At 36.2% G+C, this 12,500-nt stretch overlaps 1 protein-coding gene across 1 annotated transcript in view; it reads left to right on the top strand.

The window, feature by feature from the left end:
• Positions 1-10,077, top strand: part of LOC144975328 (metabotropic glutamate receptor 8-like) — a 277,176-nt gene extending 267,099 nt beyond the window's left edge. Inside the window, exons 12-14 of the mRNA XM_078919302.1 lie at positions 1,802-1,898; positions 2,940-3,227; positions 9,178-10,077. Of these exons, the coding sequence (XP_078775428.1) occupies positions 1,802-1,898; positions 2,940-3,227; positions 9,178-9,996 (1,204 nt within the window). The 3' untranslated portion in view covers positions 9,997-10,077. The remainder of the gene's footprint in view (positions 1-1,801; positions 1,899-2,939; positions 3,228-9,177) is intronic.
• The last annotated feature ends 2,423 nt before the right edge of the window (positions 10,078-12,500 follow it).

Genomic DNA, 12,500 nt, shown 5'->3' with positions numbered 1-12,500 from the left:
AGTTGTCGTACCAGTAAGGTCGCGGGTTCAAACTAAACCCCCATCACCGTCGCGAAATTTCTTTATTCTCTATTGTCTTCTGGCACTTTCCTACTCACTTCATCTCTTGTTGTTATCAACATAAGTGCCTGCTCCATTCACTTTTCTGAATATTTCCAGTGCACAGCTCTCGCCATAACTTAATTGTAAAAGTCTTGTTGCTGAGGTTTATTATGAAAATGTGACCCGCTGAGTCAATTTTTGTTTTATGTTGAAATGAATTTGATGAAGAGTATTAACTCTTTAGGGATAAATGAAAAAGTATTACGTTTTTTAAGATTGTTGAAGTTTTAAATCAAAACTCACTTTCTTGTATGAAGCCACTTGTTCCAAATGTGATATTTTTTATAAGCTAATCTTAAAATTCAGTCTTAACCATTAGGTTCACCACGATATATTACCGTTTTGAGACGATAAGTCACAATAGACGTATTTTTGAAAGAATTAATTGGCTTGGTGTAATCATTGTTGTAATGGAAAACATTCAGTGGCGGTGGTTTGAGAGTATTTCCATTACAATAATGAGCCCATATTAAAATGTGGGCATGGTTCATCAGACTTACTTGCAAATATTAATGTGTGCACGTCAAAAAGCTTATCTGTTTTACTATAATATAAGATTTTTGGTGTATGTAGGTCGCAATTAATGTTTCTGTTGATATCTCGTCGTCCTCTGCCCAATCTGAGTAAGGGATGTAACTCAAGAATTTTGATATAAGATAAAGCCTTTGCCATAATTTGTGTATTATCTCCCTTGAATCTCAATTCATCCTCTCCCCACCAATGTAAAGAAAATTATTGTCACATTCGTTAGGATACAGGCAATATTTTTCTCATTCAGATTTCCTTCGTGCATCACAAAATTCAAAGAAATAGCTTTTATATAGTTATGAGAACTGAATGCTGTGTTGTACAGTTTGTTTTGCTGAAAATAAATATTGTGTATAGCGTGTAGGTACTTATTCTATTTGAGTTCGAGTTTCAAAAACAATAAATTTTTATGTTGGGTGGGTATGACGTTTCGGAGAAATCCGGAAAATGGTCGGTATTGGAGAAAATGAATTAAGTGACTCGAAAGATTGTGATTAAGTCGAGATTATAGTGAAAAATGAAGAGGCATTACATTTCTCTGTTTATCCTGTGCATTGTGTTGTATTCGGCACTGATTAAAAATGGTATGGATAGGTCCCGGTGTGGGTTTGAGAGTTTTTGCCAAGATGCGAGTCATTTAAATCGATCGATATTTGAAGGACGAGTTTTCTGGCCAGATTTTTTAATATGTGTTTTTCCAGAGCACGGCAATATTGGCACTGGTTAAAACAGTGCTTCAAATGAGTGCAATGGCAATGAAAATAAAGAATGTCAAACACCTGCTCATGTAAAAAAGACACCGAGCAGGCTACTTGCACCGTATAGATAGTATGCGCTTGGCTAAGAAGGTCATAACATTGCCATCCGGACGTATACGGACCAACACACAAAACTGTGTGTAACCATGAACTTTTATAGTCGGGTTAATACAGTTCAGTGAGCATTACTCATAAACGCGGATGGCAAAAAACAATAACAAAGACCTGAGTGACGTCTTCTTCGAACTATCTATAACATTAAAATTTAGATCCACATGTCCTGCTATGAGGATATGTGAACCTTTTTAAAGAATATTTTAGGCGGTAAATTTATTAACATGCGTTACATAAATACCGTATTTATCTGTTCATTTTACATATTTATTTATCATTGACTTATTTTGTATTTGCAGAATATTCTCTGTGGGAATCAAGGCTATGGTAAAACGACCAAGCTACACAAGTCCCAAGTCGCAGATTCTTATATGTGCTGCCCTGGTATCCGTGCAGGTGAGGATGATTGTAAAGATGGTGGTGATGGTGGCGGAGGTGGCGAGAGGGGTTCTAGTGGTTTTGGTAATCAAAGAATAGAAAATGAAATCCTCTTTTGCTAATCCTCATGGGGAAATAATAAGTCTTAGAGGTTCATTTCAAGGGTAGACTGAAAATATCTAAGCTGCAAGCCGCAATACAACGCTACTAATAAGCAAGGACGAGATGACTTGGGGCAAGGTACACCCATCGTAGCTGGTGTGGGTCGAACTCCTTGATTACCACTATCTTAACACATTAGGGAACGAAACGGAAATTTGTGCAACGCTGCCCCCTAATGCTGCTGCTACACTGGTGATCACTATGATAAGGATGATGATGCTTCTGCTGCGCTGATGTTGTTGATGATGACCACGATGATAATGATGATGGTGATGATGATGATGATGATGATGATGATGATGATGATGATGATGATGATGATGATGATGATGATGATGATGATGATGATGATGTACTTAGTGTTGTAATTCCATCATCAGCTGCTTTGTGTCGTGTATCCCATTAAATTATATATATACGGTATAAAATGGCAAGTCGACCTTAATCAGGAACGAGGTTTCGACTCTGTGGTTAGACACATTTGACACATTGACTTTATGCTTGTGAGGCTTTGTGGTCTTTTGGTATGACACTTGCCTTTCGATCTTCAGGGTAACTGGCTCGAGTCCCGCTCTGGGCGGCGGAATTGAGCCTTTGGTAACGGCCCTTCACGTTCTCTCGCATCTAAAGTATTGAGCTTTTTTATATAGCGTAATATCCACTAAACGCGCTCAAAGCGCTTTACAAGGGGTCCCTGACCAACAGCAACAAGAAACATATTGAACGAGTCATGACGCCTGTTAGTCTATATTACAATTTTTTTCCGACATAGACAAGGCTGTTCACGGCCGGGTACTCATTTTACACCTGAGTACGGTGAAAGAATGTGAGTAAAGAGCCTTTTCGAATGCTTAGCCCCGCATTTGTTTTTGGTCATAATTTTCTTTTACATTTCAGATTGTTGGAGGCTTCACATGGCTCGGATTCGAAAAACCAGCGGTCAAGCGTGTATTATACCAGAAAAACACCCTGGTTCTGAAATGCCGGGCCAGTCAGATTGCTACGCTCGTGTCTCTCTTCTACAACATCTTTCTCATCATTCTGTGCACGGTGTATGCCTTCAAGACGAGGAAAATCCCCCAGAACTTCAACGAAGCCAAGTACATCGCATTCACCATGTACAGCACGTGCATTGTGTGGCTGGCATTCGTCACCATCTATTTTGGAGCTAATCACGATTTCAAGGTTAGAACACAGAACAACAGTAGTGTGTATCTAGTGGTTCGTTTTTTCACATTTTCTCAAAATGTCATTTTTTTAGGGGGGTGGGATAGCAGGGAACAAGATTTCTCAAAAACTGTCCATTCAATTTCATTTTCCTTTCCCAACTTGTGTGTTTATGGTGTGGCTACATTATGTCAGAGGCTTTTGGTAATATAAGCATTATTTCTTTAGATATTGGGGTCCAAAGTGGGTAAAAACTGCGAAAAAGGAAAGTTAGTAAGGGAGTAATTTTTATCAGCCAGATCAGGTCACTTTTCCTCTTTTCACATCTTTTTAACATGTGAAAAAGAAGGTCCTGATTGCTCAGTTGGTAGAGCACTCGCTTCACACGCAAAGTGACCGAGATCGATCCCGGGTGCAGTCGAGATTTATTTGTTTTCTAACCCTCCTATCCACCCAGGGGTGATTGGGTGGCTGGGTCAGTGAAATCTGGCGGAAAGTACCTTGCTATAGACAAGCGTCTTTTCCAAATGATAGCATGCAATTGCTATTGTCCGTTTTACGTTATAGAAACGGGGATAAACTCCGGCTCCATGGGCTAAATGGCTCTGAATGACTACTTTTTTTCAAACGTGTAAATCCGGGTCCATCGCGTTTTACTGCACTTGTTACACACTCTGCTATGATAATGATTATGATAATTACGAGTATATTCCGTTTGGCATGTTGTTTAATCCTCATTTCTGTTTTCTGTCTTTGTTTATAAAGTTCTCAGATTTGATTTACATAATAAAATGACAAGGACCGACAAGGGAGTTTGACGTCATGAAACCATTCAATCAATCCACATGTACATACAAATATAAACCTTATTAGGTTTGAGCAAATACTTAAATATCGGTGTGGATGTTGCAAATAAAATTAACAAAATTAAAATTAATTAATGTGAGTCATCCTCTCATACTAGATATATTATGTAGGGACGATTAAAGAAAAACAATTTTTAAAAAACAGAGCATTTATAAAGTGCAATATCGACTAAATGTGCTAAAAGCGCTTTACAAGATGTCCATGACCAACAGCCACGCGTAACAAAGAGACATGATGCCTGATAAGCGATAATCCATTTTTCCGACAAACACAACGCTGTTAACGGCAAGGTACTCATTTTAAACCTGAGTACGGTGAGAGAATGTGAGTAAAGAGCCTTTTCCAACTATACTCAACTATGCGCCGAGCGAGGCTCGAACCCAGGATCCACCGATCCGAAAGCGGGTGTCACACCATTAGACCACATAGCCGATTTAGGGGGAAACAATTGACAGCATTGTTCACAAACGATGTGAACTGGTTTACTATTATTATTTTTTTTTGTTTGTGAGGAACGAATAATAAGGTTTCTGAACCTGACACCGACTAAACTTTCATATTTATTCTGGTCATTTTAATCTTATAATCCCCTTTTGGCATATGTTTAATTGATTCTCAGTTTAAAGCTACATAAACGGGGGGAAACAAACTCGGATCCCGTGGGCATTAGGCACTTAAAATGACAAGTAGTTTTGTTGTTTTTTCTGCCTCAATTGGATTCAATAGTCTGATGTCACGTCACCCAGCAACGGCGGTCATCTTGGTTCTAAACAAAGAAAATCTGTACTTTTTATTCTTCATGCTGGCTAGAACTTTTCATATGTCTTGTGATCAGAATTTGTAAAAGTCAAAGCATGATCAGATTTATAATGTGTTTTTTTTTTCATCTGGATACGCTTTTATGCTCTCCGGAGAAATATTTCATAAAATATAATATATTATAATATATAAGATAAATATGAAATAAATATTTCAATGGCGTCCACCATTGTTCCGATAGTTTAGAGCCAGTTACTAAGTTACCATGCGTCATTACGAGGGAAGTGACGTTACGACTTTTGAATAGTATTCTTATTTGATTAATCAAGAATTAAACATGATTTTTTAAAAATATTTCAGCTGTAACATAATTGTAAACATAATGTGAGACGTGACATGTCAATATCACTGTCCATGTTATGAACAAAATGAACATGAAGAAAATAACGTAGGTCCTACACGAAAAGTGGCAGATAAAAACAGAGAATAAAAATATCACGGGGGCAGAAAGCCAAACCTGGGATCCAATGTGCGTCTATGTGGTCTTGTGGTCTGACACTCGCTTTCGGATCGGAAGGTCCTGGGTTCGAGCTTCGCTGGGCGCATAGTAGCGTCCTTGGAAAAGACTCTTTACTCACATTCTCTCACCGTACTCAGGTGTAACATCATGATGACAACCTTTTGCATCAGTCAGAGATACAACGAATGAATTCCAGATTACATTATCACATGTGAGAAGAAGACTCAGAGAGGCAAGACTAATATACCGTCGATCATGCGTTAAAATTCTGCTCAAGTAACACCTCACGACTGCAGGGTTTCAATTCGATGTCCTATTGCCCACGATTGTTGCTTCAAGCCCCACTGGGATAGTGTTCTTTTTTATGACAAAAGCAGCTTCAAGCTTTCATTGGCTGCTGGAAGGCAAAGAAAGTAATGTCAGGATGGTGATCGTTGCTCAAGGAACATCTCACGACTGCAAGGTTTCAATGTCCTGGGGCAGTGTTCTTTTTTCTGACAAAAGCAGCTTCAAGCTTTCGATGGCTGGTGGAAGGCAAAAAATATAATGTTGTGATGGTGATCGTAGCCATCGTAAACTTATAGCCCTACACCGAGCAAAACATGACGTCAGAAGACAAGTCCTTGGCCACATAAGAAAACAAATGGTGATTTGTATTCAATAGTTCAACCAATAGAATCACTTGTTTCCTTGAGCTCTACTAACGACAACTCACTAGACGCTGCACAAACTTTGAAAAATGACGTCAAACTGTAAGTCCTAGCGGGTTCTAGTGTCAGGTTATAAGTTGCCGATGGCTAAGTGGTGATCCCTCATCGCTACACTGCAAAATGAGTGAAAGAGGTCTTGAGCTGTGGTCTCGGGTCCGTTATGGTTATGGGCCGATATAAGAGCTAACCATCTTTCAGAGCGTGTCGTCTTTGAGGGCTCCATCACAGCACATATACCTTGACTCAATCCTGTTATCAAACATCTTATCATTAGTATCACATTGTTTTACTCAGTTACCAATAAAATTGATAGTTCTAATTGAATTATATATAACGAGAATTTTCAAACTATATTCTTGTCCATTGACATTTTCAAATGGATAAATGTTGAACCAAGAAACAAAAATCTTAGTGGTAACAAATAACACAGAGACAGTAATCAGTAAAAACATTAACGTGTTCTTCAACTTTGTGCACTTAAGCTTACCTTTGCAATTCCCAAAATTTTGGATGCGTTTCAACTACACCTCATTTAGGTAAACACTTGTGTTTCTTACTCAAATCCGTGTAACATACCCGAAATTTTCTTAACTTTTCAATGCCATATGATATTACAGCAATGTGACCAACAGTTATTAAGTTATGGGCTTAAATCACTGGCCAGTATAAAATCACGCTCAGTATATTTAACCCAGAAAACAAGATACCATCACTCTGAGACCAAAAGATAAGATAGAACCAGCTGTATTATATTCAGCCCTCCGGATACTGATTTCACACTTCCAAGGAGAGTGGAACCAGTATTTTGACTATACCCTATTAGTTCCCTATTATTGGTACGTGTCAATTGGATCCCAAATTGCGGGTTTGGGTCTCTTACCTCATGATATTTGTATTCCCTGTTTTCATCTGGCACTTTTCCATGATATACGATATTTTCTCATCATTATATATATAGATAGAACGAAGATGACGTCACCCAGGTCTTTGTTATTGCTTTTTGCCATCCGCGTTTATGAGTAATTCTCACTAACTGTATTATCCAGACTATAAAAGTTCATGGGTACACAGAGTTTTGTGTGTTAGTCCGTTAAACTTCCGGATGGCAATGTTGTGAGCTTCTTATCCAAGCGCATACTATTTATAAATGCTCGCTCCAAACTTTTTTTCTGAATAAAAGAAAAAAAAATTTAATCTGAATTTTAAAGAAAATATACACTGTTACCCTTTCAATACTCGAGACAAAGCACCAGTGTGCTTTGAGTTCTGCGGTCAAATGTTCGTTTTTCTATTTGAGGGGAGAAAACACTCGACTGTTTGCCCGACAAACACGGTGCATTGTTACATTTCGCGTCCAATTGTTAGATCTCATTAGGCCGGTCCCACACGTGTAATATTACCACTAAGATGTCCCCATTTCCCATTGTCTGTCTTTACCTACACAAACCTTTTTTAGGTCAGGGTGGATTGCGATTCACTGTAATCATTCGGTTGTTCTTTTGTTTCAATCGTTCGTATAAATGTTTTTGTCTCAAGGAAATCGAAATGGCGGTGGCTATGTTTACTTCCGACACAAAATTGCTCCGCTAATTTCATCTTATTTCGCGATTTGTTGATTGAAGACCTATCCTTCGCTTAATATTATATAAAGCGTTGTATGATGATTTAGAATTACAAAGAGGCATCAAAAATAATAAACCATATGGAAAAGCAATAGAAAGGAAAGCATTCTCAATTACCAACAATTAAAAAACATATTTTATACCATGAATTTAGTATTTTACCATCTGGGAGAAGGTTTTGTCAGATTAAATGTAGAACTAACAAGTATAAATCAACGTTCGTTCTATCAGCAGTAAAAATGTTGAATATTTCATATGGTACAGCAAAACCACGGATTGATGCTTTGACTGATTGACTGATTAATTTATTTAATGTTAGATTAAGTGACCAATTGATAATGATGATAATATTTGGTGTTGAATTGCCAAAAATGTAACGAATTGAAAATGAAATGAATATGTTTATGTTGTGTATATCGCACGCGTGAAAGGAAGAGAGGAAGAGAGAGAGAGAGAGATAAAGAGAGAGAGAGAGAGAGAGAGAGAGAGAGAGAGAGAGAGAGAATAAGTAGGAGTGAAGTATCTGTTCAATGTTATAGTTATCATATAACGTTATAACAAGTGTAACTAAATGACAAATTGCCATATTTATGGACAATAAAGATCTATTATTATTATTATTATTTGTTTTTTTAAACGTAGGATTTTATACAATGCAATGTACGCGAAATGTGATCAAATCGATAGATCTAGTGTTAAAGATAAAACTGAACAAACCTATAATTTCAATTTAATCATAATGCTTAAAATCAGTGCTAAAATAAAGGCTGAGATGTTGGGTTTTTTTAATTTACTTTTTTTAAATAAGAAATTTTAATTATAGTCACGTACAAGCCTGAAAACTAAAAAGTGTGATAAATGATGCATATTAAAAAAACACATATTATGATTCTTGTATATTTATATTCATCTGATGAAAAAAAAAAACACAAAAAAAAAAAACACACACACACACATACCTCCAGGTTTTCTTTTCAAATTCTATATTTCAATAAACATAATACAGATCTAGATGCAAATTCAATTCACATCAAATAATTTTTAGAAATTTATCAATGTCTTCTAGGCCGATATTGGTCCTTCTTGATTATTATATATCGAATTAGTTGTAAAATTCATAATTCACAGTGCACATATTCATATATATATATATATATATATATATATATATAATATTATATATGTATAATATATAATATATTATTATTATTATTAATATTATTATTATTATTATTATTATTATTAATATTATTATTATTATTATTATTATTATTATTAATATTATTATTATTATTATTATTATTATTATTATTAATATTATTATTATTATTATTAATATTATTATTATTATTATTATTATTATTATTATTATTATTATTATTATTATTATATTATTATATTATTATTATTATTATTATTATTATTATTATTATTATTATTATTATTATTACTACTACTTAAATCAACTATATCCATATTTCTCCTTTCAGATTGAGATCACATCTCTGTGCATGTGTGTCAACATCAGTGCCACCGTGGCGCTATTCTGTCTGTTCACACCAAAAATCTACATCGTCTTGTTACAACCTCATAAAAATGTGCGCCAGACTTCAGCCGCGTCCCTCTCGGCTAGCAATAAAACTTCACGTACCTTCTACGACGCTGCACGATCCACCGCAGGAATCATCACTTCAGCCTCAACGGCGGTGGCAGCCGCAGGGGAAACTTATGTCTACAACGGAGGCGTATATTGCGGAGAGATTACCCCACAACAGTTCCCTCCCTTCCAAGCCGCGAAAGACAGGAAGAAGAGTGGCAGTCATGTGATTACTTCCTTCACAACGGTTGCTACGGAAGTCCCGCGAGAATCGTCTTACAACGAAGATGAATTCGATACTATCGACGATAACGAGGACGAGGGCGAGGATCAAAATATGGAAGTGAAGGATACATCGAACGATGCTAAAACTAATGATAACGACAACGAGGAAGAAGAAGAAGAGGAGGAAGAGGAAGAGGTTTGGCAAAAGAGAAAGGACGACGATATACACCATAATACCTACTTTGGTCAAGATTCTGATCTTCTCGATGGTGGAAAATCTGAGCTCAACAACCGCGGAAATAAAGGAATAGTTGTTAGCGACGAAATGAATGGTGTGTATAATGATTCCTACGCTCAGAAACTTCGGGAAATCATGAATTTGTCCAAAAATATTCACACTCCTCCAGGGTATGAATTCGAGGAATGTGAAGACAGCTCATGTGATGAAACATCTCCAGTAAAAATAAATAGGACTGAAAATACTTGATTGTGTTCAAATAAAAACGATTCCATATAACTAGGTAGTTGGTTATAATTTATAAATGCTATAAAATGCTCGAGACATGAAGATACCGGGATTGTTGTAAGTTGTAAGAAGGGCATAAGAGATTTCCTTTCACGTGACATGAAAGACTTATGACCATGGCAATGACCAACAATGTTCCCTTGAAGAAAATTTCCACGTGTCATTTGAATGGTAATTACTTTATGATGACTGTGACTCATTGGCATCGCTATCGTTTCCTGAAAGAGAGGGGGAGAGAGAGAGAGAGAGAGAGAGAGAGAGAGAGAGAGAGAGAGAGAGCCAAGGTACCTCTGTGGAGATCCAAGGACCTTCAACAAGATTGGAACCCTCTGAATTATTATGAAGATCGATAAATTATTACGTACTGACTCCCTTCCTGCTCGATTTTCTGAAGTATGCTAACTAACTACTTGGATGATTACAATCTTCATAAGATGTAGTTACCAAATAATTGGAATGAACTGGATCTATTTTTAGGAGAGAGTATGAATTCTTATAGAGGACATATAATGTACACAGGTTGTAAAACTGTTTTTTTTTTTAAATACTGTGCTAAAGTGTGATGTTTTTATTTACTTCTAAACACCGTCAAAGTTGTTGACAGAATCATGTATACTCTACCACAGTGTGAGACCTGGATATCATATCCGTTCATTCTTTTCAAATAACAACACATGTCACATGACACGCATTTATATTTATGGGTTTCCTCCATGATGATATGGAGGACGGGTTCACTTCGGAGGAATATTGTGTGAGACGTTGGATAAGACTCACTTCTTGTCGCCTTTGTTATCTGAGATTTATCCTAAAAATTGTTCAGAATATCATAGTGAAACAAACATATTCGTCACAAAGATGGAATATTTTATTCAAAAATGTGAAGGGGCGGAAAAAAGCCGAAAAGCTTGGGCGTATATTACCCCCCCCCCCCCCCTTCCCCCTGTAATAGGAAAAGTTAGGAAAACCAGTTAGGAAAACATAATGACAGATGTGTTGAAAATGGCTATAGATGTTTTTAACAAACTTATTACATCTGAGAAAATGAAAATGGTTGGTCTAAAATTGGATCAAACAAAACACAATATAAAGTAAATAATTTTCGTTATCGTTTATTCCGACTGGACGTACAGCGACAGTTTTCACTTGTCTACCAGGATTATATTTGTTGAAGTACTTATTACTGTTTTAACTGAATTCTGTTGTTGGTCGAGGAAGGAATTTGATCTCAAAACGTTCCATTTTAAGTATTTTGCTCTTTTGTTATTATTATTGTTGTTGTTGTTATGTAGTTCTTGTTATTGTTATTCTATAATTAGAATACTACAAAGAGGGGTCAACTAAAATGAGGTCGCGTTTCAATATCCTGGCGCTAATCACCTGGGCCAGTTAAAAACTATCCAGTTATCATCGTTGGATATAAAAGACTGAACCAGAGACTTTTCCAGATGAAGATACAAGTCCGAAATCCCCATGACCTTTCTGTCAAGCACTGTAAAAATTTAGTTATATTATATTAAATTTAGACAGAAAACCTTTACTTATTGTGTCCAAAATGTGGCACAGTCTTAATGCCGACGCTTCTAAACTTGTGTAGAATTTTAACCCGCGAATTCCTTGAATATTCACAAGTTTTAACAATATTTGAGAAGTTGTGAGCAGATTTAATCAATTGACTCAGAGGGTTAATTCTCTGGCCAAAATATCAAAATAGCATTTTGTCATTGTATGACAGAATACTTCAGTCTGAACAGAACGGACTGTGCATTGTAATGAAAGTATCAACATGTTTATATTTAATAAACGTTTATTTATTTCCAACAAGGACCATTCCTACTAATCTATGATCTCCAGATACTTTATATTCAAATTAGTTTTATTTTGCAAAGTCTTCATCCAAAGTACAAAACTGCCTACTCTGGATAAACCCATAATATTTGAAAATTTGACCAGAAAATTCGTCCTTCAAGGGTCATTTAACTCGATCGCTATTTGAAGATTGAGTTTTCTGGCCAAATTTTCAAATATGGGTTATTCCAGAGTAAGACTGTATAGATGATGATGTGTGATCCAGTTTTACTTCCAGGTATTGTGTCGGTGAAAGGAAACTACTGAAAATTGACAATCATATCAAATGGTGAGATTTGATCTGAACTGAAAATAAATGTCTTATTAAAAAGAACAAGAACAAAATGCCAAACACCGAATAATTCGGGTTCGAAACCCTTCTACAGTCAATGGCATGATGCATTTATGTTTTATTCTGTTATGGCAGAAGAAGGGTTTTGAGCCACAAAACGTTTCCGTTTTTGGTATTTTGAAGTTTTTATGGTTTTTGTTACTGACTGAAGGAGGATTTTGAGCCTGGAACGTTCCGTTTTTTAAAAAAAATATTCCGGAGTTGATCCAGGCTACTATAGCCTGAAACAGAAAATAACAATTGCTTGCTGCCCTTAGGACTGGAC

The sequence above is a fragment of the Berghia stephanieae genome, chromosome 6 (assembly GCF_034508935.2).
Source record: "Berghia stephanieae isolate SIO BIC M18660-M18661 chromosome 6, UCSD_Bste_1.3, whole genome shotgun sequence".
Lineage (NCBI taxonomy): Eukaryota > Metazoa > Mollusca > Gastropoda > Nudibranchia > Aeolidiidae > Berghia > Berghia stephanieae.
Note: the sequence above shows the minus strand (reverse complement) of the source record. Positions and strands in the feature narration are given on the sequence as shown.